Source organism: Phasianus colchicus, chromosome 32, assembly GCF_987193195.1.
Source record: "Phasianus colchicus chromosome 32, bPhaCol1.hap1.1, whole genome shotgun sequence".
NCBI classification, from domain to species: Eukaryota; Metazoa; Chordata; class Aves; order Galliformes; family Phasianidae; genus Phasianus; species Phasianus colchicus.
Window position 1 is genome coordinate 3,268,195 of NC_143467.1, and position 25,593 is coordinate 3,293,787.

General features: G+C 66.3%; 1 protein-coding gene across 1 annotated transcript; it reads right to left on the minus strand.

Annotated features, from left to right (window-relative positions):
• Nucleotides 1–777: 777 nt before the first annotated feature.
• Nucleotides 778–24,216, minus strand: CIC (capicua transcriptional repressor). Its single transcript, XM_090128086.1, is given in 23 exon segments — nucleotides 778–1,049; nucleotides 2,210–2,341; nucleotides 4,485–4,616; nucleotides 5,953–6,104; nucleotides 7,590–7,849; nucleotides 8,648–8,740; nucleotides 8,919–9,010; nucleotides 9,582–9,789; nucleotides 9,791–9,837; nucleotides 10,150–10,447; nucleotides 11,340–11,440; nucleotides 12,256–12,618; nucleotides 12,670–13,276; nucleotides 14,237–14,325; nucleotides 14,826–14,905; nucleotides 14,936–15,036; nucleotides 15,615–15,754; nucleotides 16,722–16,881; nucleotides 17,607–17,789; nucleotides 18,741–18,858; nucleotides 19,615–19,822; nucleotides 20,652–20,801; nucleotides 24,104–24,216. Coding segments are annotated over 23 exon segments (4,029 nt in total). The 5' UTR covers nucleotides 24,162–24,216; the 3' UTR covers nucleotides 778–792.
• Nucleotides 24,217–25,593: the final 1,377 nt, after the last annotated feature.

Genomic DNA, 25,593 nt, shown 5'->3' on the forward strand with positions numbered 1-25,593 from the left:
TGAGGCGGATGGAACGCGCGCTGCGATTGGCTGCGGGGCGGGGAGGCAGACAAAGAGCTTTCGGTGCTCGTTTTGGAGCGATTTAGAGGAAAATTGGGGGATTTTGGGGCGTTCGGCCACCGTGACCCCACAGGGGGCGGAGCCTCTCGAGCCCCTCCCACCGGGGGGCGTGGCCAAAGCCACAACCCGCTCCCATTGGCGCCCAATTTTGCCTACAGGAGGGGGGCGGAGTCTCGAAGAGGGCGGGGCCTCACTTCCCGCAGGGGGCGTGGCCTCGTGTAGCCCCGCCCCCCATCCATGGCGGCCATCTATTGGCACATTCAAATGAGCTGAACTTTCAAGTGGGCGTGGCCTGAGCTGGTACCGCCCCCCCAGGCATATGAAGAGGCCCAGTGGGCGTGGCTTCGAATGGGCGTGGCCTCCGTTAGCCTCGAATGGCCGTGGCCTCGCACAGCCACGCCCCCTCTCATATTGATGCAAATCAGCACGTGATGCCTCAAAAAATGGGCGTGGCCTGAATAGCCCCCGCCCCCTCCCACGTGGAAACGGCACAGTGGGCGTGGCCTCTGCTAGCCCCCGCCCCCACACGTAAAGGCCGGCAGGCGGGGCTTTACGTGGGCGTGGCCTGAACTGGCCCCGCCCCCTCCCTCCGCCCCCATTGGCCGCCCCCCCGTGACGCAGCGCAGCCATTGGTCCGTTCCGAATCATTTCTTCTCCTTATGAAAATCACGTGACAACCCCTCCCCCTCCCCTCCCCTCCTCCCCACCCCTCCCCCCCCCCCATAGCGGAGCTCAGCGGGCGGCCCCTCCCCCACCGGGAGAGGGCGGGGCTTCGGACGAGGGGGCGGAGTCAGAAGGCGGGGGGGGAGGGGCGGGATCCGGTGGGGGGGGAGGGGCGGAATCGGGGGGATCCCCGGGGGGGGGGGCCGAGTCGGGGGGGGCGGCCGCCTGCATGATCTTCTGGCGGACCTCCCGGATCTTCAGCTGCAGGCAAACCTTGGTGGGGAAAATGTCCGCAAAGCGGGCCTGGAAGGCGGCCGTGGCCTGGGCTGGGGGGGGAGAGAAAATGGGGGGGAGGGGTCAGTATGGGGGGTGGGAGGTGGGGGGGGATATGGGGGTAGAATGGGGGGGCAGGAGGTGGGGGGGGGGCAGAATAGGGGGGTGGGAGGTGGGGGGGGTGGGAGAGGGGAGGATAGGGGGTCAGTATGTAGGGGTGGGGGCAGAATGGGGGGGTGGGATGTGGGGGGTGGGGTCACAATGGGGGAGTGGGAGGTGGGGGGTTATGGGGGCAGAATGGGGGGACAGGAGGTGGGGGGGGGATGTGGGGTCAGTATGGGGGGTGGGAGGTTGGGGGGGGGTCAGTATGGGGGGTGGGACATGGGGGAGGATGTTGGGGCAGAATGGGGGGTGGGAGGTTGGGGGGGGTGGGGGCAGAATGGGGGGTAGGGGCAAAATGGGGGGGTGGGAGGTGGGGGGGATATGGGGGTAGAATGGGGGGGCAGGAGGTGGGGGGGGGGTGTGGGGTCAGTATGGGGGTTGGGGGCAGAATGGGGGGGTGGGAGAGGGGGGAGTCCCAAGGGGGGGGGTGATGGGGACGTGGGGGGGCGTTAGGGGGGATACGGAGGGGCGACAGCGACACAGGGGATACGGGGGGGATGGGGGGGGGGTCTGGGGGGCTTTGGGGGTCCGGGGGGCTGCGGGGGGTTCTGGGGGGCTTTAGGTGTCCTGGGGGGGGGTCCTGAAGGGGGGGGGGCAATGGGGACGTGGGGGGGCGTTAGGGAGGATACGGAGGGGCGACAGCGACACAGGGGATACAAGGGGGATGGGGGGGGGGGGTCTGGGGGGCTTTGGGGGTCTGGGGGGCTGCGGGGGGGGGGTCTGGGGGGCTTTAGGTGTCCTGGGGGGGGTCCTGAAGGGGGGGGCAATGGGGACGTGGGGGGGCGTTAGGGGGGATACGGAGGGGCGACAGCGACACAGGGGATACGAGGGGGATGGGGGGGGTCTGGGGGGGGGTCTGGGGGGCTTTGGGGGTCCTGGGGGGGGTCCTGAAGGGGGGGGGGGCAATGGGGACGTGGGGGGATGTTAGCGGGGATACAGAGGGGCGACAGCGACACAGGGGATACAAGGGGGATGGGGGGGGGGGGTCTGGGGGGCTTTGGGGGTCCGGGGGGCTGCGGGGGGGTCCCGGGGGGGGGCATTTAGGACCGACCCGACGGGAAGAAGCCGTGCTCCTGGAAGAGCTGCATGACCAGAGCGCGGCGCTGGTCCAACGTGCGGCGCAGCGACGAGTAGGGAACCTTGTCGTACTCCAGCTCCCCCAGCACGTCCTCGCCTTCCGCGCCTGGGGGGGGACGTGGGGGGGGGGGTTGGGGGTGGGGGGCACCCATGGGGGGGATGGGGGGGGGCACCCGTGGGGGTGGGGAGCTCCTATGGGGGTAATGGGGGGCATCCATGGGGGGAATGGGGGGGGGCACCTATGGGGGTGGGGGGCATCCATGGGGGGAATGGGGGGCACCCGTAGGGGTGGGGGGCTCTTATGGGGGAATGGGGGGCATCCATGGGGGGGAATAGAGGTGGGGGGCACCCATGGGGGGAATGGGGAGCACCTGTAGGGGTGGGGAGCTCTTATGGGGGTAATGGGGGGCACCCATGGGGGTGGGGGGCACCTATGGGGGGAATGGGGGGGGGCACCCGTGGGGGTGGGGGCACCTAGGGGGGGAATGGGGGGGGGCACCTATGGGGGAATGGGGGGCACCCGGGGGGTGGGGAGCTCTTATGGGGATAATGGGGGGCACCCATAGGGGTGGGGGGCTCTTATGGGGGAATGGGGGGCACCCATGGGGGTGGGGGCAGCCATGGGGGGGGGAGCTCCTATGGGGGAATGGGGGGCAACCATGGGGGTGGGGGCACCCATGGGGGGGGGGAGCTCCTATGGGGGAATGGGGGGCACCTGTAGGGGTGGGGGGTACCTATGGGGGTGGGGGGCATCCATGGGGGTGGGGGGCACCTATGGGGGTGGGGGCTATCCATGGGGGGAATGGGGGGCACCCGTAGGGGTGGGGGGCACCCTAAGGGGATTGGGGGGCACCCATGGGGGGGAATAGAGGTGGGGGGCACCCATGGGGAGAATGGGGGGCACCTATGGGGGGGGGAAGCTCTTATGGGGGTAATGGGGGGCACCCATGGGGGGGGGGAGCTCCTATGGAGGAATGGGGAGCACCCATACGGGGTGGGGGGCTCTTATGGGGGAATGGGGGGCATCCATGAGGGTGGGGGGCACCTATGGGGGTGGGGGCACCCGTGGGGGTGGGGGGCTCTTATGGGGGTAATGGGGGGCATCTATGGGGTGGGGGGCACCTATGGGGTTGGGGCACCTGTAGGGGTGGGGGGCTCTTATGGGGGAATGGGTGGCACCCATGGGGGTTGGGGCCCCTATGGGGGGGGGGGAGCTCCTATGGGGGAATGGGGGGCACCCCTAAGGGTAAGGGGGGGCACCCATAGGGGTGGGGGGCTCTTATGGGGGAATGCGGGGCATCCATGGGGGGTATGGGGGCACCCATAGGGGTGGGGGGCACCCTAAGGGCAATGGGGGGCAGCCATGGGGAGAATAATGGGGGGCACCCGGAGGAGAAATGGGGGGAAGGAGGGGCAGCCATGGGGGAGAATGGGGGGCACTTATGGAGGTGGGGGCACCCATGGGGGAAATGGGGGGCACCGGTAGGGGTGGGGGGCACCCTAAGAGCAATGGGGGGCAGCCATGGGAGTGGGGGGCGCCTATGGGGGGGAATAGAGGTGGGAGGCATCTATGGGGGGGAATGGGGGGCACCCATGGGGGTGGGGGGCACCTATGGGGGAAATAGAGGGCACCCATGGGGGGGAATAGAGGTGGGGGGCACCCATGGGGGTGAGGGCATCCTTGGGGGGTATGTGGGGCACCCATGGGGGTGGGGGGCACCCCTAAGGGTAATGGGGGGGATGGGGGGCACCCATGGGGGTGGGGGGCACCCCTAAGGATAATGGGGGGAATGGGGGGCACCCATGGGGTTGGGGGGCACCCCTAAGGGTAATGGGGGGGATGGGGGGCACCCATGGGGGTGGGGGGCACCCTAAGGGCAATGGGGGCCAACCATAGGGGTGGGGGGCGCCTATGGGGGGGAATAGAGGTGGGGGGCACCCATGGGGGCGGGGGGCACCCACGGGGGTAATGGGGGTGGGGGGCACCCATGAAGGGGGGGGGGGGGGTTGGCATCTATGGGGCGGCGATCTATGGGGCTGTGATTTTGGGGAGGGGGGGGGGGGGATGTCACCCTATGTGGGTCTGGGGGGGAACTTATAGGGTCAGGGCGATTCTGTAGGGTGAGGACGGTCCCATAAGGCTGGGGGGGGGTTCTATAGGGTCAGGGGGATTCTATAGGGGAAAAGTGGGGCTGGGGGGGTTCCTATAGGGCTGGGGGGGGTTGTTGTTGGGGGGGGGGGTTTCTGACCGGGTCTCTCGAAGGTGAAAACGTCCCCCTCGCATTTATGGGCGCTTTTTGGGGTGCTGGGCTCGGAGCTGCAGCTCGAGCGGCGCCGCAGTTTGCGCTTCGGGGACGAGGGGTCCTCAGCCGAGTCCAGGTCTGAGAATTTGGGGGGGGTGGGGGTCAGTGGGGACCCCCCCCCGGCCCTACAGGACCATTTTTGCCCTATAGAAACCCCCCGACCCCATAGGAACACCCCCTGGCCCTATAGGACCATCTTTGCCCTATAAAATCCCACTGACCCTATAGGAACCCCCCCAGCCCTATAGGAACACCCCCCGGCCCTACAGGACCATCTTTGCCCTATAGAATCCCCCTAACCCTATAAGACCCCCCCCATCCCTATAAGACCCCCCCACCCCTATGGGACCCCGCAAGTCCCCCCCACCCCATAAGAACCCTCCATCTCTATGAGACCCCCCCCACCCCATAGGACCCCAGATCCCTACGGGCCCCCCCATTCCTATAAACCCCCCCCCACCCCATGAGACCCCCCCATCCCTATGAGACCCCCTACCCCATAAACCCCCCCCCATACCTATGAGACCCCCCCACCCCATAGAACGCCCCCCCCCCACAGGACCCCCCATCCCTATGGGATCCCCCAGCCCCATAGAACCTTACAAGACCCCCTCATCCCTATAAGACCCCTCCCCCCCTCCCTACGGAACCCCCCCGCCCCCCCACCCCATAGGACCCCCCCCATCTCTATGAGACCCCCCCACCCCTATGGAAGCCCCCCATCCCTACAAGGCCCCCCATCCCTATAAGACCCCCCCACTCCTCCTCCTCGCCCCCCCCCCAACCTCCACCCCCTCCCCCCAACCCGGAGCCCCCCCCACCCCCCCCCACAAATCGCTTCCCCCCCCGCCCTCCCCCCACTCCCGCCCCTCCCCCCCCACTTCTCCTCGCCCCCCTCCTCCCCTCCCCCCCTCCCCCCCCACTCCTTCTCCTCCCCCCCACTTCTCCTCCCCCCCCCACTTCTCCTACCCCCCCTCCCCCGATATCCTCCTCCCCTCCCTCCTCCCCTCCCCCCGTCCCCCCCACTTCTCCTACCCCCCCCATATCCTCCTGCCCCCCATCCTCCCCTCCCCCCCCACTTCTCCTACCCCCCTCTTCCTCCCCCCCATCCTCCCCTCTCCCCCCTTGCCCCATTCCTCCTCGCCCCCCCTCCTTCCCTCCCCCCCCACTTCTCCTTCCCCCCCCACTTCTCCTACCCCCCCTTCCTCCCCCCCCACTTCTCCTATCCCCCCCCATATCCTCCTGCCCCCCACTCCTCCTCCTCCCCCTCCTCCCCCCCCCACTTCTCCTACCTCCCCGCATCCTCCCCTCCCCCCCCTCCTTCCCTCCCCCCCTTCCTCCCCCCCCCACTTCTCCTACCCCCCCCATATACCTACCCCCCCTCCCCCCCTCGCCCCCCCCCCCCCCCGCTGACCGGTGGAGTTTTTGCGCTTCTTGCGGTAGGAGCCGAGGATGGCGCGGGGGGAGGTGGCCAAAGCCTGCAGGGTGGGGGAGGGCAGCACTTCCTCGGGCCGGAACTCGGGCAGCTCCGCGAAGCGCTCCTCGAAGTCCACCTCCGACAGAACCCTGCGGGGGGGCACGGCTCACAGACCCCCCCCCGGAAACCCCGACGGACGGCAGCCCCCCCCCCACCAGGGGAGGCGCAATGGGAGCCCCCCTAAGGGACCCCCGTTGGGATGGGACCCCCCTAAGGGACCCCCATTTGGAGGGACCCCCCCCAAGGGACTCCCATTATGATGGGACCCCCCCCAATGGACCCCCAAAAGACAGACCCCCCCCCCCATAATGAAACACAATGGAGAAACCCCCCCCTAAAAGACCCCCATTGGGATGGGACCCCCCCTAAGGGACCCCCGTTGGGATGGGACCCCCCCCTAAGGGACCCCCATTATGAGGGGACCCCCCCCTAAAGGACCCCCGTTGGGATGGGACCCCCCCTAAGGGACCCCCAAAAGACAGACCCCCCCCCGCCCCCCCAATAAGGAAACACAATGGAGAAGACCCCCCCCTAAAAGACCCCCGTTGGGATGGGACCCCCCCTAAGGGACCCCCATTATGAGGGAACCCCCCTAAAGGACCCCCGTTGGGATGGGACCCCCCCCTAAGGGACCCCCAAAAGACAGACCCCCCCTCAATAAGGAAATACAATAGGGAAACCCCCCCCTAAAGGACCCCCATTGGAAGGAGACCCCCCCTAAGGGACCCCTAAAAGGAGAGGACCCCCCCCAGGGACCCCCCCAAAAGACAGACCCCCCCCTGCCCCCCCAATAATGAAACACAATGGAGAAGACCCCCCCCCTAAAAGACCCCCGTTGGGATGGGACCCCCCCTAAGGGACCCCCAAAAGACAGACCCCCCCCCATAACGAAACACAATGGAGAAGACCCCCCCTAAAAGACCCCCATTGGGATGGGACCCCCCCTAAGGGACCCCCGTTAGGAGGGGACCCCCCTGAAAGACCCCCCCCCAGGGACCCCCATTAGGAGGGGACCCCCCCCTTAAGGGACCCCCAAAAGACAGACCCCCCCCCAATAAGGAAATACAATAGGGAAGACCCCCCCCTTAAGGACCCCCATTGGAAGGAGACCCCCCCTAAGGGACCCCTAAAAGGAGAGGACCCCCCCCCAAGGGACCCCCAAAAGACCCCCCCATTACCCTCCCCCAAAATCACCCCCCCATAGAGACCCCCCCATCCCATAGAGACCCCCAACCCCCCCCATAAATCACCCCCCCATAGAGACCCCCATAAACCCCCCCATATTTACCCCCCCCCAAACCCTCCCCATGCCCCCCCCCCGACGGACCCCCAACCCCCCCATTCCCCCCCCCCAAAATCACCCCTCCCATAGAGACCCCCAACCCCCCCATATCCCCCCCCCCAATTCACCCCCCATAGGGACCCCCAAACCCTCCCCATGCCCCCCCCCGACGGACCCCCAACCCCCCCCATTCCCCCCCCCCAAAATCACCCCCCCCATAGAGACCCCCAACCCCCCCCCCCCACATCACCCCCCCCAGAGACCCCCCCCAATTTCCCCCCCCCCCACTCACTTGTCCACAGAGTCGAACGTCTTTTTCAGGGGGGGGGGCCGCACCTTCACTTTCTTTCCCCCCCCCCCCTCTTTCCTGTCCCCCCCCTCGTTGGCAGCGGTGGGGGGGGGCGGCGCTGGGCCCGGGGGGGGGGCGGAGGTTCGGGTTTGTGTCCCCCCCCCTCCCCCCCCAACCACCAAACCTCCCCCTTCTGGGGGGGGGGCGGAGGATGAGGAGGGGCCGGAGGGGGGGGGGGCTTCGAGGCGCCAATCGGGGGAGGCCTGGGGGGGGGGGGGCAGTGATTATTATTGGGGGGGGGGGGGGGAGGTGATTATTGAAGGGGGGGTTATGGGGGGGGGGGTCAGTGATTGGGGGGGGTAAATGGGGGGGTTATGGGGGGGTCAGTGATGGGGGGGTAAATGAAGGATTCTGGGGGGGGCAGTGATGTGGGGGGGGATAAAGGAGGGGTTATGGGGGGGGCAGTGATGTGGGGGGGCAGTGATTATTGGGGGGGGCGGTGATTATTGAAGGGGGGGTTATGGGGGGGTCAGTGATTGGGGGGGTAAATGGGGGATTCTGGGGGGGGGCAGTGATGTGGGGGGATAAAGGGGGGGTTTTGGGGGGGGGCAGTGATTATTGGGGGGGGCGGTGATTATTGAAGGGGGGGTTATGGGGGGGGGTCAGTGATTGGGGGGGGTAAATGGGGGGGTTACGGGGGGGGCAGTGATGGGGGGGATAAAGGGGGGGTTTTGGGGGGGGGCAGTGATTATTTGGGGGGGGGTCAGTGATTGGGGGGGTAAATGAAGGATTCTGGGGGGGGCAGTGATGTGGGGGGGGGTAAAGGGGGGGGTTATGGGGGGGGTCAGTGATATGGGGGGGGAAAAAAGGGGGGGTTATGGGGGGGGTCAGTGATTGGGTGGGGGGGTTTAAAGGGGGGGTTATGGGGGGGTAGAGGGGGGATCGGTGATACGGGGGGGTTAAGGGGGGGGGCAAAGGAGGTGATAGAGAATAAATGGGGGGGGGGTCATTGATTTTAGGGGGGTAAAAGGGGGGGGTTATTGGGGGGGGGGGGCACTCACCGTGTCGGCGCCGCCCCCGGTTGGGGGGGGGCTGTGGGGGGGGCCGTCGTCGCTCCAAGGTTCAGCGCCGGGTGGGGAGGAGGAGGAGGAGGGGGGGGGCGGGGGGGGGGGGAGAGGCGGCGGCGGCGGCGGGGGGGGGCAACGAGGAGGAGGAGGAGGAGGAGGAGGAGGAGGGGGGAGGAGGGGGGGGGGAAGCGATTTGTGGGGGGGGCGGGGGGGGGTCCGGGTTGGTGGGAGGGGGGGGAGGTGGGGGGGGGCGAGGAGGTGGGGCTGGGGGGGGGGGTCCTTCGTAGCTGCCCACGGGGATGGAGGCGATGGCGGCCTTCACTTTGTGGGGGGGGCGAGGCGGGCGGGGGGGGCGCGCTGTAAAATTTGGGGGGAGGGGGGCAGACAGTGGGCGGGGCTCAGCGCTCCACCGAAGCCCCGCCCACTTCCCTAAAACCACGCCCCCAGCTCTTAGCCCCGCCCCCCTTTGGGGGTTGGTTGGTCATCTACAGCCCCGCCCCCCCCACCAGCTCAAAAGCCCCGCCCCTCTCCTCCCATTGGCTGCTTCCCCATAGGCCCCGCCCCCATTCGAACCCTCCCCTCCCATTGGCTCCTTCCCCATAGGCCCCGCCCCCGTTCTACCCCTCTCCTCCCCTCCCATTGGCTCCTTCCCCATAGGCCCCGCCCCCGTATACACTCCATACACCCCCCTCCCATTGGCTCTTCCTACCGTAGCCCCGCCCTTTAGAATCCCTCCCCTCCCATTGGCTCTTCCTTCCATAGCCCTGCCCCATAACCACACCCCTTACGATCCACCCTTCCCATTGGCTCCTCCCCCTTAGGCCCCGCCTCCGCTCCTGGAACCCTTATTGGCTGTTCATCACATAGCCCCGCCCCCACAACCCCACCCCTCTCTCATTGGCTCCTTCCCCTTAAGCCCCGCCCCTACCTGGCACGCCCGGCGCTGTGGCTCCGCCCCCTTTGGGCAGAATGGGCGGAGCCGGAGGTGCTGCGGTGGGCGGGGCTTGGGGGGCGGAGCCAGCCACGCTGTAGACCAATCCGGGCGCGGGGGCGGAGCCGGGGGCGGAGCCGGGGGGGCCGGGATAAATGGCGGCGATGACGGCCCCCCCCGAGGCGGGGGGCAGCTGGGGGGGGGGGCAGCGAGGAGACCCCGACCGGGGTGGGGCCCAGCAGGGAGCTCTGCCCTATTGGGGGGGGGGGGCACAATATGGAGGGGGGGTTCGGGACCCCCAGCTGTGCCCCCCCCCCCATTCATAAACCCACCCACATTTGTGCCCCCCCCCATATCACCCCCCTTTATGGCCCCATTTGTGCCCCCCCCCCCCATATCTGAAACCCCTTTTGTGCCCCCCCCATATAACCCCCCCCATTTGTGCCCCCCATATAAACCCCCCCATACGACCCCCCCTACTTTGCGTCCCCCCCATATAATCCCCCCCCATCACCCCCTATATATAAACCCCCCCCCCCCAAATTTATGCCCCCCCCCCCCTTACCGGGCAGCAATGGTTGCACAATGGTTGGCCCCCCCCCGAGGGCGGCGAATCCCAGAGCCATGGGGGGGTTGACGTAGGCTGCGGTTGGGGGGGGGGGCGCTGCAGCTGTGGGGGGGGCTGTGGGGGGGGGGCCGGTGGGGCCGGGCTGTAAGGGGGGGCCCGGGGGGGTGACGTAGGCGATGCGAGCCGAAGGAGGAAGAAGAACTTTTGGGGGGGGGGCGGCGGCCGGCGCTGCCCCCCCCCCGGTACTGCTGGGGGTCGGGGGGGGCACGACGGGAACGGGGCTGAGCTGGATCAGCTGTAAAGGGGGGGGGACAAAAGGTTAATTGGGGGGGGTCAAAAGGTTAATTGGGGGGGGCATAAGGGAATAGGGGGATCTATGGGGTAAATAACGGGGGGGGGCACAGTGTTAATTGGGGGGGGTGTAAGGGGATAAAGGGATTCTATGGGGTAAATAATGGGGGGGGCACAGAAGGTTAATTGGGGGGGGGGGCATAAGGGAATAGGGTGATCTAGGGGGTAAATAACGGGGGGGGGGCACAAAAAGGTAATTGGGGGGGGGGGCGTAAGGGGTTGGGGAGGTTCTATGGGATAAATAATGGGGGGGGGGTCACATAAGGTTAATTGGGGGGGGGGGCGTAAGGGAATAGGGGGATCTATGGGGTAATGGGGGGGGCACAGAAGGTTAATTGGGGGGGGCTGTAAGGGGATAGGGGGGTTCTATGGGGTAAATAGCGGGGGGGGGCACAGAGGATTAATTGTGGGGGGGGAGGGGATAAAGGGATTCTATGGGCTAAATAATGGGGGGGGCACAATGTTAATTAGGCTGGGGGGGTAATGGGATAAGAGAATTCTATGGGGCGTTATGGAATAAATAACGGGGGGGGGGCATAATGTTAATTGGGGGGGGTCCATAAATGGATCTAGGAGATCTATGGGGTAAATTATGGGGGGGGGGACCACAGAGCGTTAATTGGGGGGGGGCGTAAGGGGATAGGGGGGTTCTATGGGGTAAATAACGAGGGGGGGGCACAGCGTTAATTGGGGGGGGGGCATAAGGGGATACAGGGATTCTATGGGGGTAAATAAGGGGGGGTCCATGGGGGGGGGGGGTCTCTAGGGGAAGCCATGGAGGTCTATGGGGTTTCTATGGGGGGGCCATGGGGTAACGGAAGGGGGGGGGCACTGACCTTCCCAGCGGGGGGGGCGGAGCTGTGGGCAGCGCGGGGGGGGCCGGGGGGGGCAACGGGCACCAAAACCTTCCCTGGGAGCACCGGGGGGGCGGCCTGGGCTGGGGGGGGGAGGAGGAGGGGTCAAAATAAGCCCCGCCCACTGCATATAGCCCCGCCCCTTTAAGTACACACAGTCGGAAAGCCCCGCCTACTTAGGCGGAGCCCCGCCCCCTTTCTGTAGCCACGCCCTTTCACAGTAGACACGTGGCATTTGCATAGCCCCGCCCAATTAGACGTAGCCCCGCCCCCTTTCCGCAGCCACGCCCGTTTTCCCAATAGACACGCGTCATTTGCATAGCCCCGCCCACAAGCCAAATCCTCATTTCCATAGCCCCGCCTACTTCGCGCAGAACCCCGCCCCTCCCCAGCGGCCCCGCCCACTTTCAGACGTCATTTCCATAGCCCCGCCCACTAACGCTAAACCCCGCCCCTTTCCATAGCCGTGCCCTTTCCCAACAGACGCGTCATTTGCATAGCCCCGCCTCCGCCCCTTATTTCCATAGCCCCGCCTACTTCACGCAGAACCCCGACCCTCTCCTGCGGCCCCGCCCACTTTCAGAAGCCATTTCCATAGCCCCGCCCACTACCGCTAAACCCCGCCCCCTTCTGTATCCCTGCCCACTTTCCCAATAGACACGCGTCATTTGCATAGCCCCGCTCACAAGCCGCACCCTCCCTTTCCATAGCCCCGCCTACAACCGCTAAACCCCGCCCCTCGCCCGCAGTCCCGCCCACTCCCTCGCCGCCTCATTTCCATAGCCCCGCCCACATCCCCCGCAGCCCCGCCCCCCTCCAGCAACCGCAGCCCTTTAGGCATAGCCCCGCCCACACCGCCATAGCCCCGCCCCCTCCTCCCGTAACCCCGCCCCCTCACCTTTAGGGGCGGGGCCTCCTTGTACCGCCATCACTTTCCCATTGCCGGGGGGGGGCAGGGCGAAATGAACCCCCCCGCCCCCCCCCACCGTGTGGGGCACAACGGCGGCGGCGTTGGGGGGGGCGGAGGCGGCGTTGGGGGGGGCGTGGGGGTGGGGAGGTGGGGGGGGGGCAGCCCCACCACCCGCCCCCCCCCCGCTTTTGGCAGCAGCGTTTTGGGGGGGGGCGGGGGGGGGCAGAGGCAAAGCGTGGGGCAGAGTGGGGAGGATGTACTGAACCTGAGCCACCGCCCCCCCCCCACCGACTTTGGGGGCGGCGGCGCCGTGGGGTTGGGGGGGGGGGGGGGGCAGGAGGCCCAGAGAAGCTTGCGATGGGGGGGGGGCGGCGGTGGGGGGGGGCAGGGGGCCGTTAGGACCCCCCCCCCCGATGTTACCGCTCGCCGACCCCCCCCCCCCACCAGCGGAAGCCGAGCCCCCCCCCCCGGGAATAAAGTGCACGGCGGCGGGGGGGGGCAAAGCGGCGCCGTGGGGCAGAACGGCCACGGGGGGGGGTTGGACCGTAGCTCCCCCCCCCCCACCGCCGTAACCCCCCCCCAAAACCACCACCGCGCCGCCGCCGCCCCCCCCCCCCATTTTAGGCTCCGGGGGGGCCGAGGAAGGGGGGGGCACGGCACGACCCCCCCCCAACATCACCGGCGCCCCCCCCACGGCGGTTGGGTTGGGGGGGTCCGGGTTACCGCCGCCCCCCCCTCCCCCGCTGTCAGCCCTTTTACGTCGGGGGGCGGCCCCCCCCCCACACCCCACCCCCCCCCCAGCCGACCCCCCCGCGTCGAAACGTTTGGTCGGGGGCGTGGATGGGGGGGGGCGCGGGGGGGGCGCCGCTGCAACCGCTCCTCCTCCACCCCCCCCCACCGTTGAAGAGGATGGGGGGGGCGTTCGGTACGAGGGGGGGGCGGCGGGGGGGTCCTGGGGAGGATCCAAATCCGGGGGGGGGCGCGGAGGGAACAGCTTCCGGGGGAAGGCCTAAAAAAATAAATGGGGGGGGGGGGGGGAAGAAAATGGGGGGGGGGGGCGTTGGGGGCGGCCCCATAGAGGCAAACCTGCCCCCCACTTCCCCCCCCCCCGAAATCCCAACCCTGCCCCACAACCCCCCCAATGCAGCCCCCCCCCCAGCCCCATAGAATCCCATAGACCCCCCCCCCACAACCCCACAGCCCCATAGGATCCCACAGTGCCCCCCCACCCCATAGAATCCCATAGACCCCCACCCCCACCCCACAGCCCCACAGGATCCCATAGACCCTCCCCCATAGGATCCCATAGTGCCCCCCCGCCCCATAAAATCCCATAAACCCCCCCCCACCTCACAGCCCCATAGGATCCCATAGTGCCCCGCCATCCCATAGCCTCCCCCCCCACCCCATAAAATCCCATAGACCCCCCCCCCACCCCACAGCCCCATAGGATCCCATTGTGCCCCCCCACCCCATAAAATCCCATCGCCCCCCCACCCCACAGGATCCCCTAGTGCCCCCCCCACCCCATAGAATTCCATAGACCCCCCCCCCCACCCCACAGCCCCATAGGATCCCATAGTGCCCCCCCACCCCATAAAATCCCATTGACCCCCCCCCACCCCACAGCCCCATAGGATCCCATAGTGCCCCCCACCCCATAGAATCCCATACACCCCCCCCCCACCTCACAGCCCCATAGGATCCCATAGAACCCCCCCACCCTCCTCACAGGATCCCATTGTGCCCCCCACCCCATAACCCCCCCCCCCCGCCCCATAAAATCCCATTGACCCCCCCCCACCCCACAGCCCCATAGGATCCCACATTGCCCCCCCCACCCCACAGAATCCCATAGACACCCCCCCCCACCCCACAGCCCCATAGCATCTCTCATGGCCCCCCCACCCCATAGAATCCCATAGACCCCCCCCCCTCCGCCCCACAGGATCCCGCCGTGCCCCCCCACCTGCCCCCCCCCGTCGCTGTCGCTGTCGCTGACTCGCTGCTCTTTGCACTTCAGGTCGATGTCCGTGGGGGGGGGAAACCCGTCATCAGCTGGGGGGGGCCACAATGGGGGGGGGTGTCAGTGCTGTACCCCCCCCGGAAGGAAAAGGGGGGGATGGGGGGGTCATTTATGGGGAGATTGGGGGGGTCTTTTGGGGGGGGAAGGTTTATGGGGGGTGTAATTAGAGATGAGATGGGGGGGTCGTTTTGTGGGGGGGGCAATGAGGGGCCGGTCTGGGGGGGGTCGGTATGGGGGCACGGTTTGGGGAGAGGGCAAATAGGATTTCTATTGGTAGAGTCATTTTGAAGGGGGGGGGGTCGTTTGCGAGGGGGGGGGCAATTAGAGGTCAGGTGGGGGGGTCGTTTGGGGGGGGGGGGCGATGGGGGCAATAAGGGCTTGGCGTGGGGTTGGGGGGGGCAATGAGGGTGGCAGTTTGGGGGGGGGGTCATTTGAATCTCATTTGAGGCTTTATTGGGGGGGGGGTGGGGGGCGTTCATTTGGGGGGGGGTGTTAATTTGGGGGGGGGGTAATTTGGGGGGGGGTCACCCACCGATGACGTCATCGTCCCCCTCCTCACAAATCACCATCCGCTCCTCGTCGCTCGTCAGCTCCTCGCTCTGCGCCCGGGGGGGGGCGGCGGCGGCGCGGGGGGGGGGCAACGGGGGGGGAGGGGGGGGCAAAGGGCGGGGGGAGGGGCCGGGGTAAGGAGGAGCCCCCCCCCCAGATTTGGAACCGGAGAACGGGGGAGGGGCGGAGCACAGCTGGAAAGAGGGGAAGGGGGGGGGGTTTAAAACCACGTGTTGGAGGCGCAAGCCACGCCCACTTCCACAAGCCACGCCCCCTTTCCACGCAAGCCACGCCCATTCCTGTTGTTTCCCCTTTCCCCCTAAGCCCGCCCCCTTCCTGAAGCCACGCCCCCTTCCGCAAACCCCGCCCACTCAGCTACAGGCTCTTCCTTAAGCCCCGCCCCCTCGCGCTAAGCCCCGCCCACACGCCAAGCCCCGCCCATACGCCGCACCGCCTTAAAGCCCACCTTAATTAAGCCCCTCCCCTCGTTATTCCCCCTGCAATTCAAAGCCCACCCTAATTAAGCCCCTCCCCTCATTAACTCCCCCGCAATTAACGCCTCCCCTCATTAGCGACCCGCCAATTAACGCTCCCCCCCCCAACCGATGAGCCCCCATCCTTCGTTAACTCTCCCCCCAAAACTCCTCCCAATTAACAACCCCCACCCCAATTTAAACCCCTTCCCATTAACACCCCCACAATTAACAACGCCCCTCCCCAATTACACCCCCCCCCCCCAATTAACCCCGCCCTAATTAACGCCCCCCCCCACCTGTCCCATCTCAGGCACTCCGCTGTGTGAGAACGCCCTGGGCCGGGGCTGCGCTGCGCTTCCCCCTCCCACCACTGGGGGGCGCTCACCGGGGGCGGAAATTGCAGCCCCCCCCGCTCTGAGCTCGGGGGGGTCCGCACCTGGGGGGGGGGGGGGTCGTTAATTGTGGAGCAGCGATTGGGGGGGGGGTGGGGTGAGATAAGGGGGGGGAAAAATGCAGGGGGGAGCAATATAGGGGAGTTATGGGGGTCTATGGAAAGACTGGGGGGTCTGTGGGGGGGGTTATGGGGGGGCTACGGGGGACAATGGGGGTCTATGGGGGGGGTACAAGGGACAATGGGGGTCTATGGGGGGGGCTATGGGGGTCTATGGGGGGGTTATGGGGGGACCACAGGGGACAATGGGGGTCTATGGGGGTCTATGGGGGGGTTGTAGCGGACAATGGGGGGGGCTATGGGGGTCTACGGGGGGAGCTATAGGGGACAATGGGGGTCTATGGGGGGGTTATGGGGGGGGCCACAGGGGACAATGGGGGTCTATGGGGGGGTTACAGGGGACAATGGGGGTCTATGGGGGGGGCTATGGGGGTCTATGGGGGGGTTATGGGGGGGCCATAGGGGACAATGGGGGTCTATGGGGGTCTATGGGGGGAGCTATAGGGCACAATGGGGGTCTATGGGGGGGTTATGGGGGGGCCACAGGGGACAATGGGGGTCTATGGGGGTCTATGGGGGGGTTACAGGGGACAACGGGGGTCTATGGGGGGGGCTATGGGGGTCTACGAGAGTCTATGGGGGGGCCACAGGGGACAATGGGGGTCTATGGGGAGGGGCTATAGGAACAATGGGGATCTATGGGGGTCTATGGGGGGGTTATAGGGGACAATGGGGGTCTATGGGGTTCTATGGGGGGGAGGCTATAGGGGTCTATGGGGGGGCCGACAGGGAACAATGGGGATCTATGGGGGGGGGGTCTATGTGGGTCTATGTGGGTCTATGGGGGGGGCTATAGGGGTCAATGGGGGTGTATGGGGGGGGCCATAGGGGTCTATGTGGGTCTATGGGGGGGGCTATAGGGGTCAATGGGGGTCTATGGGGGGGTTCCCACCTGCGGGGGGGGCGGTCTCAGACATGCTGCGCTCTCGGGGTTCTTTGGGGGGGGGTCCCCCGCCGCCCCCCCCCGGCGCTTTGGGGTCGGACCCCGATTTCTTGCGGTCCTTATTGCACCACTTCCAGTCCGGGTGGGCTTTAAAATGAGCCTCCTTCACCTGGGGGGGGGGCACAGCATAAGGACCCCCCCAGGACCCCCCTATAACACCCCCAGGATCCACCACAACACCCCCAGGACCCCCAATAACCCCCCCAACCCCCCTCAGACCCACAATACCCCCCCCAGGACCCCCTATAACCACCCCGGGACCCCCAAGCCCCCCCTGGACCCCCCCAAGCCCCCCCAGGACCCCCCAGGACCCCCACCTGGAAGGCCAGGTCATGCTACTGCTGCTTCTTATGGGCTCCCATACCCCCATAATCCCCCCATAACCCCCCCAGGACCCCCCATAACCCCTCCATGACCCCCAATAACCCCCCCAGGACCCCCCCAGGACCCCCCAGGACCCCCACCTGGAAGGCCAGGTCGTGGTACTGCTGCTTCTAATGGGCTCCCATACCCCCAGGACCCCCATAACCCCCCCAGGACCCCCAATAACCCCCCCAGGACCCCCCCAGGACCCCCACCTGGAAGGCCAGGTCGTGGTACTGCTGCTTCTCCCGTGCTCCCATACCCCCATAACCCCCCAGGACCCCCAATAACCCCTCCATGACCCCCAGTAACCCCCCAAATCCCCCCAGGACCCCCACCTGGAAGGCCAGGTCGTGGTACTGCTGCTTCTTATGGGCTCCCATACCCCCACGACCCCCATAACCCCCCCAGGACCCCCCATAACCCCTCCATGACCCCCAGTAACCCCCCAAATCCCCGGAGGACCCCCACCTGGAAGGCCAGGTCGTGGTACTGCTGCTTCTCCCGCGCTCCCAAGGCGTACCACCACTCGCCCAGGATCTTGCTGACGGTGCGGTTGTCCTGGTTCGGGTGCCGTTGGTGCACCAGGGCCCGGTGCCTTTTGCTGAAGATCATGAAGGCGTTCATGGGCCGCCGGATGTGGTCCTTCTCCCTCTGGGGGGGAGGTGGGGGGTGGGGGGCGGGGCGTGGGTGGGCGTGGCCAAGCGTTGGACACGCCCACAAAGAGGGGAGGGGGCAGCAGTGGTGGGGAAAGGGGAATGGGAGTGGAGGGGGAGGGCGCTGGGGGCGGGGTTTTGCGGTGGACACGCCCACAAAGGGGCGGGGCTTCGTGGTGGACACGCCCACAAAGAGGGGAGGGGGGGCAGTGGTGGGGAATGGGAGCGGAGGGGGGGCGCTGGGGGCGGGGCTTCGTGGTGGACACGCCCACAAAGAGGGGAGGGGGCAGCAGTGGTGGGGAACGGGGAATGGGAGCAGAGGGGGGAGCCGTGGGGGCGGGGTTTCACGGTGGGCACGCCCACAAAGGGGCGGGGCTTCGTCGTGGACACGCCCACAGGGTCCCACAATGAAATACGAGGAATGGATGGGGAAAGGAATGGGGGCGGGGCTTGGCAGACTCGCCCACAAAAGGGGCGTGGCTTATTATTGGAAACGCTCACAGGGTCCCACAATGGAGTACGAGGAATGGATGGGGAAAGGGAGGGGTGGGGCTTGGCGGTGGGCACGCCCACAAAGGGGCGTGGCTTCATGGTGGACACGCCCACAGGGTCCCACAATGGGGCACAAGGAATGGGTGGGGAATGGGGGCGGGGCTTTGTGGTGGACACGCCCACGAAGGGGCGTGGCTACACTGCAGGTGTTGATGAAAGTGGGCGTGGCTTCGTGTGGACACGCCCAGTTGGGGGAGGAGTCATACATAATAGCGACCTATGAATGGCCATAGAATTGGGGGTGGGGTCACATAGGGCAAAAGGGGGCGTGGCTTCCCGTTGGACCCGCCTACAAAGGGGTGGGGTTATAAGCGCGGATACGGGGGGCGTGGCTTTGTAAGATAGGAACCCAAAGGGGGGAGGGGGGGGGCGTGGCTTCGTGCTCGGCCCCGCCCACCTTGCTGGGGCTCCGCCCCTCTTTGTCCCCCTCCCTGGGCAGGGCGCTCAGCGATTGGGTGCGGCGCTTCCCGGGGGGGAGGGGCAGCGGCAGCTCGGGGGGAACGATGGACAGAAACCTATTTGGGGGGGGAGAGAGGGGGAAACAACAACCATGAGCCCCCCGCCCCCCCCTCCCCCAACAGCTCTCCATTACCCACCCCACAGAACGCCCTGTGACCCCCCCTCCCCCTCCCACCCCAACTGCAGCCCCCCCCCCAACTTAAGGCCCCTCCAGGACCACCTCCCACCACCAGGACCCCCCCAGACCCCACACCTCAATGTCACCCCTCCCCCCACCCCAACTGCAGCCCCCCCACTCCAGGACCACCTCCCACCACCAGGACCCCCCCGTGACCCCCCCAGACCCCACACCTCAATGTCACCCCTCCCCCCACCCCAACTAAGACCCCAACTGCAGCCCCCCCACTCCAGGACCACCTCCCACCACCAGGACCCCCCCGTTACCCCCCCAGACCCCACACCTCAATGTCACCCCTCCCCCCACCCCAACTAAGACCCCAACTGCAGCCCCCCCCCAACTTAAGGCCCCTCCTGGACCACATCCCACCACCAGGACCCCCCCAGACCCCACACCTCAATGTCACCCCCACCCCACCGAGACCCCCCCCCCTACCAAGACCCCCCCTCAAAACCCCCCCACCCCCATTTATTCACCCCACAACCTGTGCCCCCCCATCACCCCTCTCCCCCCCCATTCCCTCCCACGACCTCCAGTGACCCCACTTCCCCCCGACCCCCAGTGACCCCCCCCCTCCCACTCCCCATACCCCCCCCCCCCCAGTTCCCCCCCCCACGCCCCCCCCCCAACTGACGCATCATCATGGTCGCTCTCAGTCTCGCTGTCGAGCCGGGGGGGTCCCGGCGCCGCCTCCTCCTCCTGGGAGGGACCCCCGGCGGGGGGGGGCAACGCAGGGGGGGCGGCTGGGGGGGGGCTGTCGGGTCGTGCTGCCGCCCCTCCCCCACTTCGGCCCGGTTCCGGACCCCCAATGGGAGCTTCGGGGGCGGCCGCCTCGGGGGGCTCTGAAAATGATTGGGGGGGGGGTCAGGAGGCGGGGCTTGGGGATGGGGGCGGGGCTTCAGCAGGGGGAAGAGCCTGTAGTTGTAGGAGAAGCTTCGGCAGGGGGCGGGGCTTTGGGTTCGGGGGCGGAGCTTCAGAAGGGGGCGTGGCTTTGGGATCGGGGCGGAGCTTCAGCAGGGGGCGGGGCTTCGGGCCAAGTATCGGGGGGGGCTTTAGGATCGGGGCGGAGTTTCAGCATGGGGCGGGGCTTTGGGATCGGGGGTGGAGCTTCAGCAGGGGGCGGGAATTTGGGATCGGGGCGGAGCTTCAGCAGGGGGCGGGGCTTTGGGATCGGGGGCGTGGCTTTGGGATCGGGGCGGAGCTTCCGCAGGGAGCGGGGCTTCGGGCTGAGCATCAGCAGGGGGCGGGGCTTTGGGATCGGGGCGGAGCTTCAGCAGGGGGCGGGACTTTGGGATAGGGGGCGTGGCATCTGGATAGGGGTGGGGCTTGAGTAGGGGGCGGGGCATCAGCACGTGGGCGGGGCTTCAGTAGATTATGGAGTGAACAGCTGGGGCTTGGTGACGGGGCGGTGCTTCAGGAGGGGGCGGGGCTTCGGGCTCGGGGGCGGAGCATCAGCGGGGGGCGGGGCTTAGATCTGCGTGGGCGGGGCTTCGCTGTTGTGGCTGTGGGCGGGGCTTTGGCACTGGGCGGGGCTTAGGTCTGTAGGGGCGGAGCATGCAATAGGTGCATGCGGACAGGGGGCGTGGCTTAGAGCCTGGGGGTGGAGCTTGTGTTGCGGGGGCGGTGCTTAGAGCCTGGGGGCGGGGCTCGGAACACGGGGCCGGGCCTTACCCTTGCTCTGATTGGCCGCAGCCGGGTGAGTGACGGGCTGGTGGCCCTCTGGCGGCTGCGGGGCGGAGTCGGGTTGTGAGGGAGCGAGGAACGGGACGAGGGAATGCCACGGGAATACGGCCACCGAGCGCGGCTCCACATTGGTCCACACTGCGGGTGGCGATAGAGACGCTTATCGCGACATGTCCCCGCTGTATCGCGACATAAAGCCGAGGTATCTCCGCTTATCGCGATACGCGGGCACTGCATTATGTTGTACATCCTATATATCGCTACGTGTCGCAACGGACGTCGGTTGTATCTCAATATATACACAACATATTGCTGTTTATCACGACGAAGATCCCCTAAATCACGTTTACCCTGAATATCTTCACCTAAATTGATGTTTACTCAATTTATCACCACCTATCACAACGCACACACAATATATCGCGATATAAGCCTAACGTATTATTATTTACCGCAACGTAAACCCAACGCATCACTACTTATCGCAACATAAAACCACTCTACCCCAACTTACTGCAATATACGTCCAATAAACCACAACTCACCGCGACGTACGTCCAACTCACAGCAACTTATTGGAGTACAAGCCTTACATATCGCAACCTATCGCAATACATATTCACAATCCAGTAACCTGTCCTGACGTAAACCCACCACACAACAATGTATCATGACACGTGCTCAACATACAGCAACCCATCGCGATATGTACCTGATGCGCGCCCACCGTACAACTACCTATCACAACATGTACGCGACATAGTGCAGCTCGTTATGATATTCACCTGGTGTATGACATCCTATTGCAACATATACCCAGCGTATCACTATTTATCGTGATGCAAACCCAACATATAGTAACATTGTTATGTATACCTCCAATGCTATAGGTCATCGCACTATATTCCTAATATATCGCGATATAGTTCCATTGCATTACAACTTATCACGACATAAACGCAATTTACCACAACTTAACACAACATCTACCAAGTACACTACAGCTTATTGCGATATATACCCAATATAACTCATCCTATCGCAACTCAACCCCAATCTACCAGTTTATCACGATATACCCCCATAAACCATCATCTAACCAGACAGATAACCAAAATACCACAACCTATCACAACATACACCCAACCTATTGCGACACAAACCCAACACAACGTGAAACGTCGCCGTGTATACTCAACCTACCGCGACATATCGCGACATATCGCGACATATTGCGACATACGCTCACTACACTGCAACTCACCACCGACATTCTCAATCTACCCCCCCCCTCCCCCCCGACAGCCTCAGGACCCCTCACCCCCCCCCACTTCCCCCCAGCCCCCCCCATTTCCCCCCAATTCCCCTCCCAACCCCCCCCAACGCCCCCCCGATTCCCCCCCCCCCCCCCCGAATTCCCCTCAGCCCCCCCCAACTCCCTCCATTCCCCCCCCCCCAGTTCCACTCAGGACCCCCCAACCTTCCCCATTTTCCTCTCAGACCCCCCCCCCCCCCAATTCTCATGAAGACCCCTCAGCCCCCCCCGCTTCCCCCCTTTATTTCCCCAATTCCCCCCCATCAGCCCCCAGGACCCCCCCCCCCAAACCCCCCCAAAATCCCCCATCCCCCCCTTTATTCCCCTCAAGACCCCCCCCCACCCCCCCCAATTCCTCTCAGGACCCCCCCAACCCCCCTTATTCCTCTCACAACCCCCCCATTTCCCCTCAAAAACCCCAAATCCCCCCCACTCCCCCCCCCCCAAATTCCCCTCAGGACCCCCCCCCATCCCCCTTTAAACCCCACACGACCCTCCAGCCCCCCCCATTTCCCCCCTTTATTCCCCTCAAGACCCCCCATGCCCCCCCCAATTCCCCTCATGACCCCCCCATCCCCCTTTAAACCCCCCCAGGACCCCCCCCCGTCCCTTTAAACCCCCTCAGGACCCTTCAACCCCCCCCCATTTCCTCCCTTTACTCCCCCCAACCCCCCCTATTAAATCCTATTTCCCCCCAAACACCCCCCCACTCCCCCCCCATAATCCCCCCCCATCCCTTTAAACCCCACACGACCCTTCAAACCCCCCCATTTCCCCCTTTCACTCCCCCCAACCCCCCCATTAACCTCTACTTCCCCCCAAAACCCCCCACTCCCCCCCCCAAAAATCCCCCCCCCGTCCCTTTAAACCCCACAAGGACCCTTCAACCCCCCCATTTCCCCTCTTTACTCCCCCCAACTCCCCCCCAAACCCCTATTAACCCTCAAGACCCCCCCCCACAATCCCCCCCCATCCCTTTAAACCCCACACGACCCACCCCCCCTCAATTTCCCCCCTTTATCCCCCCAACCCCCCCCATTAACCCCTATTTCCCCCCTTTATCCCCCCCAATCCCCCCCCCAACCCCCTTTAACCCCCCCCCAGGACCCCCCCATACCCCCCCTTTATCCCCCCCCCCTCCACCCCTTTAACTCCACACAATCCACCCCCCCCCCGATTTCCCCCCTTTATTTTCCCCATTCCCCCCCCATAACCCCCTTTAACCCCCCCAGGACCCACCCCTTTATCCCCCATATCCCCCCCCAGCCCCCCCCCTCCGTCCCTTTAAACCCCACACGACCCACCCCCCCCATTTCTCCCCTTTATTCCCCCCAATTTCCCCCACTCCTCCCCAAAACCCCCTTTAACCCCCCCAGGACCCCCCCATATCCCCTCCCAACCCCCCCCCCCGTCCGTCCCTATAAACCCCCCACGACCTCCCCCCCCATTTCCCCCCTTTATCCCCCCCATTCCCCCCCCAACCCCCTTTATCCCCCCATATCTTCCCCTTTTATCCCCCCCAACCCCCCCCTCCATCCCTTTAAACCCCACACGACCCCCCCCCCATTTCCCCCCTTTATCCCCCCCAACCCCCTTTCCCCCCCCATTTCCCTCCTTTATCCCCCCCAACCCCCCCTCCATCCTATAAACCCCCCACGACCCCCCCCCATTTCCCCCCTTTATCCCCCCCAACCCCCCTCCCCCCCCCAGGACCCCCCCATATCCCCCCCCAACCGCCCCCCCATCCCTTTAAACCCCCGACGACCCCCCCCATTTCCCCCCTTTATCCCCCCCAACCCCCTTTCCCCCCCCATTTCCCTCCTTTATCCCCCCCAACCCCCCCTCCATCCCTATAAACCCCCCACGACCCCCCCCATTTCCCCCCTTTATCCCCCCCAACCCCCCTCCCCCCCCCAGGACCCCCCCATATCCCCCCCCAACCCCCCCTCCACCCCTATAAACCCCCCACGACCCCCCCATTTCCCCCCTTTATCCCCCCCAACCCCCCCCATATCCCCCCCCAACCCCCCCTCCATCCCTTTCAACCCCCCACGACCCCCCCCATTTCCCCCTTTATCCCCCCCATCCCCCTCCCCCCCCCCAGGACCCCCCCCCCCAATAATACCGAACATTCCCATCCCTCGCCGCGGGGGGGGCGGCGGCGGCAGCGCGGCGGAAGACATGGCGGCCCCGAGGGGTGCGTGGGGAGGGGGAGATGCGGGGACCCCAAAAGGGGGTGGGGGGGGGGGGTGGGGGGGGAGGGGGGGGTCGGTGGTGCGGCCGCTCCCCCTCCTCCTCCTCCTCCTCCTCCTCCTCCGCCGCCGCCGCCGATAGCGCCAAAGAGAGAGCGGCCCCCCCCCAACACCAGGATGCACCGCGCCTGCGCGCCCCGCCGCCTCCCATTGGACGGCGCCGCCGCCCTCATGCAAATCACCCGCCGACGCCGCCAACCCGTTGGTCGACGCCCTCCCGGAGGCTCCGCCCCCCTTCCCCCCCACCCCCCCCCCTACGCCCCGCCGGCTCCTCCCGAAGCTTTTCGCGCGCGCGCGGGCGAGGCCGGGAGTTTGGCTCCGCCCACCGAGGGGTGAAGCCACGCCCACCGCTCGCCCCGCTGCGCCCCCTGGCGGCGCGGAGGACCCGCCGTGACGTCACCGCGAGGCGCGAGGCCCGGCGGTGACGTCAGGGTGACGTCAGGGTGACGTCAGGGTGACGTCGTGCCGCGTGACGTCACGGCAGCGCCGCTCTCACATTGCTCTGCGCCGCCTCGGGTCGACCGCATGCTGAACTACAACCCCGCCGCGGCCTGACGCTGAACTATGACCCCTCAGTGACCCCACGATGACCCCACAATGATCCCACTATGACCTCACGATGACGTCATGATGACGTCATTGTGATGCGGCTCGGATATCGCGATTCTATCACAGCCTCACGGCACAGCCCTGACCTCAACGTTACCTCTGACCCTGACCTCAAGTGAACCCAGTGCGACCCTAAGTGACCCCAAGCGACCCCAGTGTGACCCCAAGTGACCCCAGTGTGACCCCAAGCGACCCCAGTGTGACCCCAAGTGACCCCAGTGTGACCCTAAGTGACCCCAGTGTGACCCCAAGCAACCTCAATGTGACCCTAAGTGACCCCAAGCAACCCCAAATGACCTCAGTGCGACCCTAAGTGACCCCAAGCAACCCCAGTGTGACCCCAAGTGACCCCATTGCCCCCCCCATAATGCCCCCCCAAATACAGCCCCCAACCCCACATTGCCCCCCCACTCCCCCTATTACCCCCCCACTCCCATTGCCCCCCATTACCCCACATTGCCCCCCACCTCCACTGCCCCCATTACCCCCCCACCCCATTATCCCCCCCCACCCCCAATTCCCCCATTACCCCCCCACCCCTCCCCCCCACCCCATTGCCCCTCATTGACCCCCCCATCCCTTTACCCCCCCAGTGACCCCCCCATTGACCCCCCCAAACCTTTACCCCCCCCACCGACCCCCCCACCCCTCCCCCCCACCCCATTGCCCCCATTGCCCCCCCATCCCTTTACCCCCCCATCGACCCCCCCATCCCTTTACCCCCCCCACTAACCCTCCCACCCCTCCCCCCCCA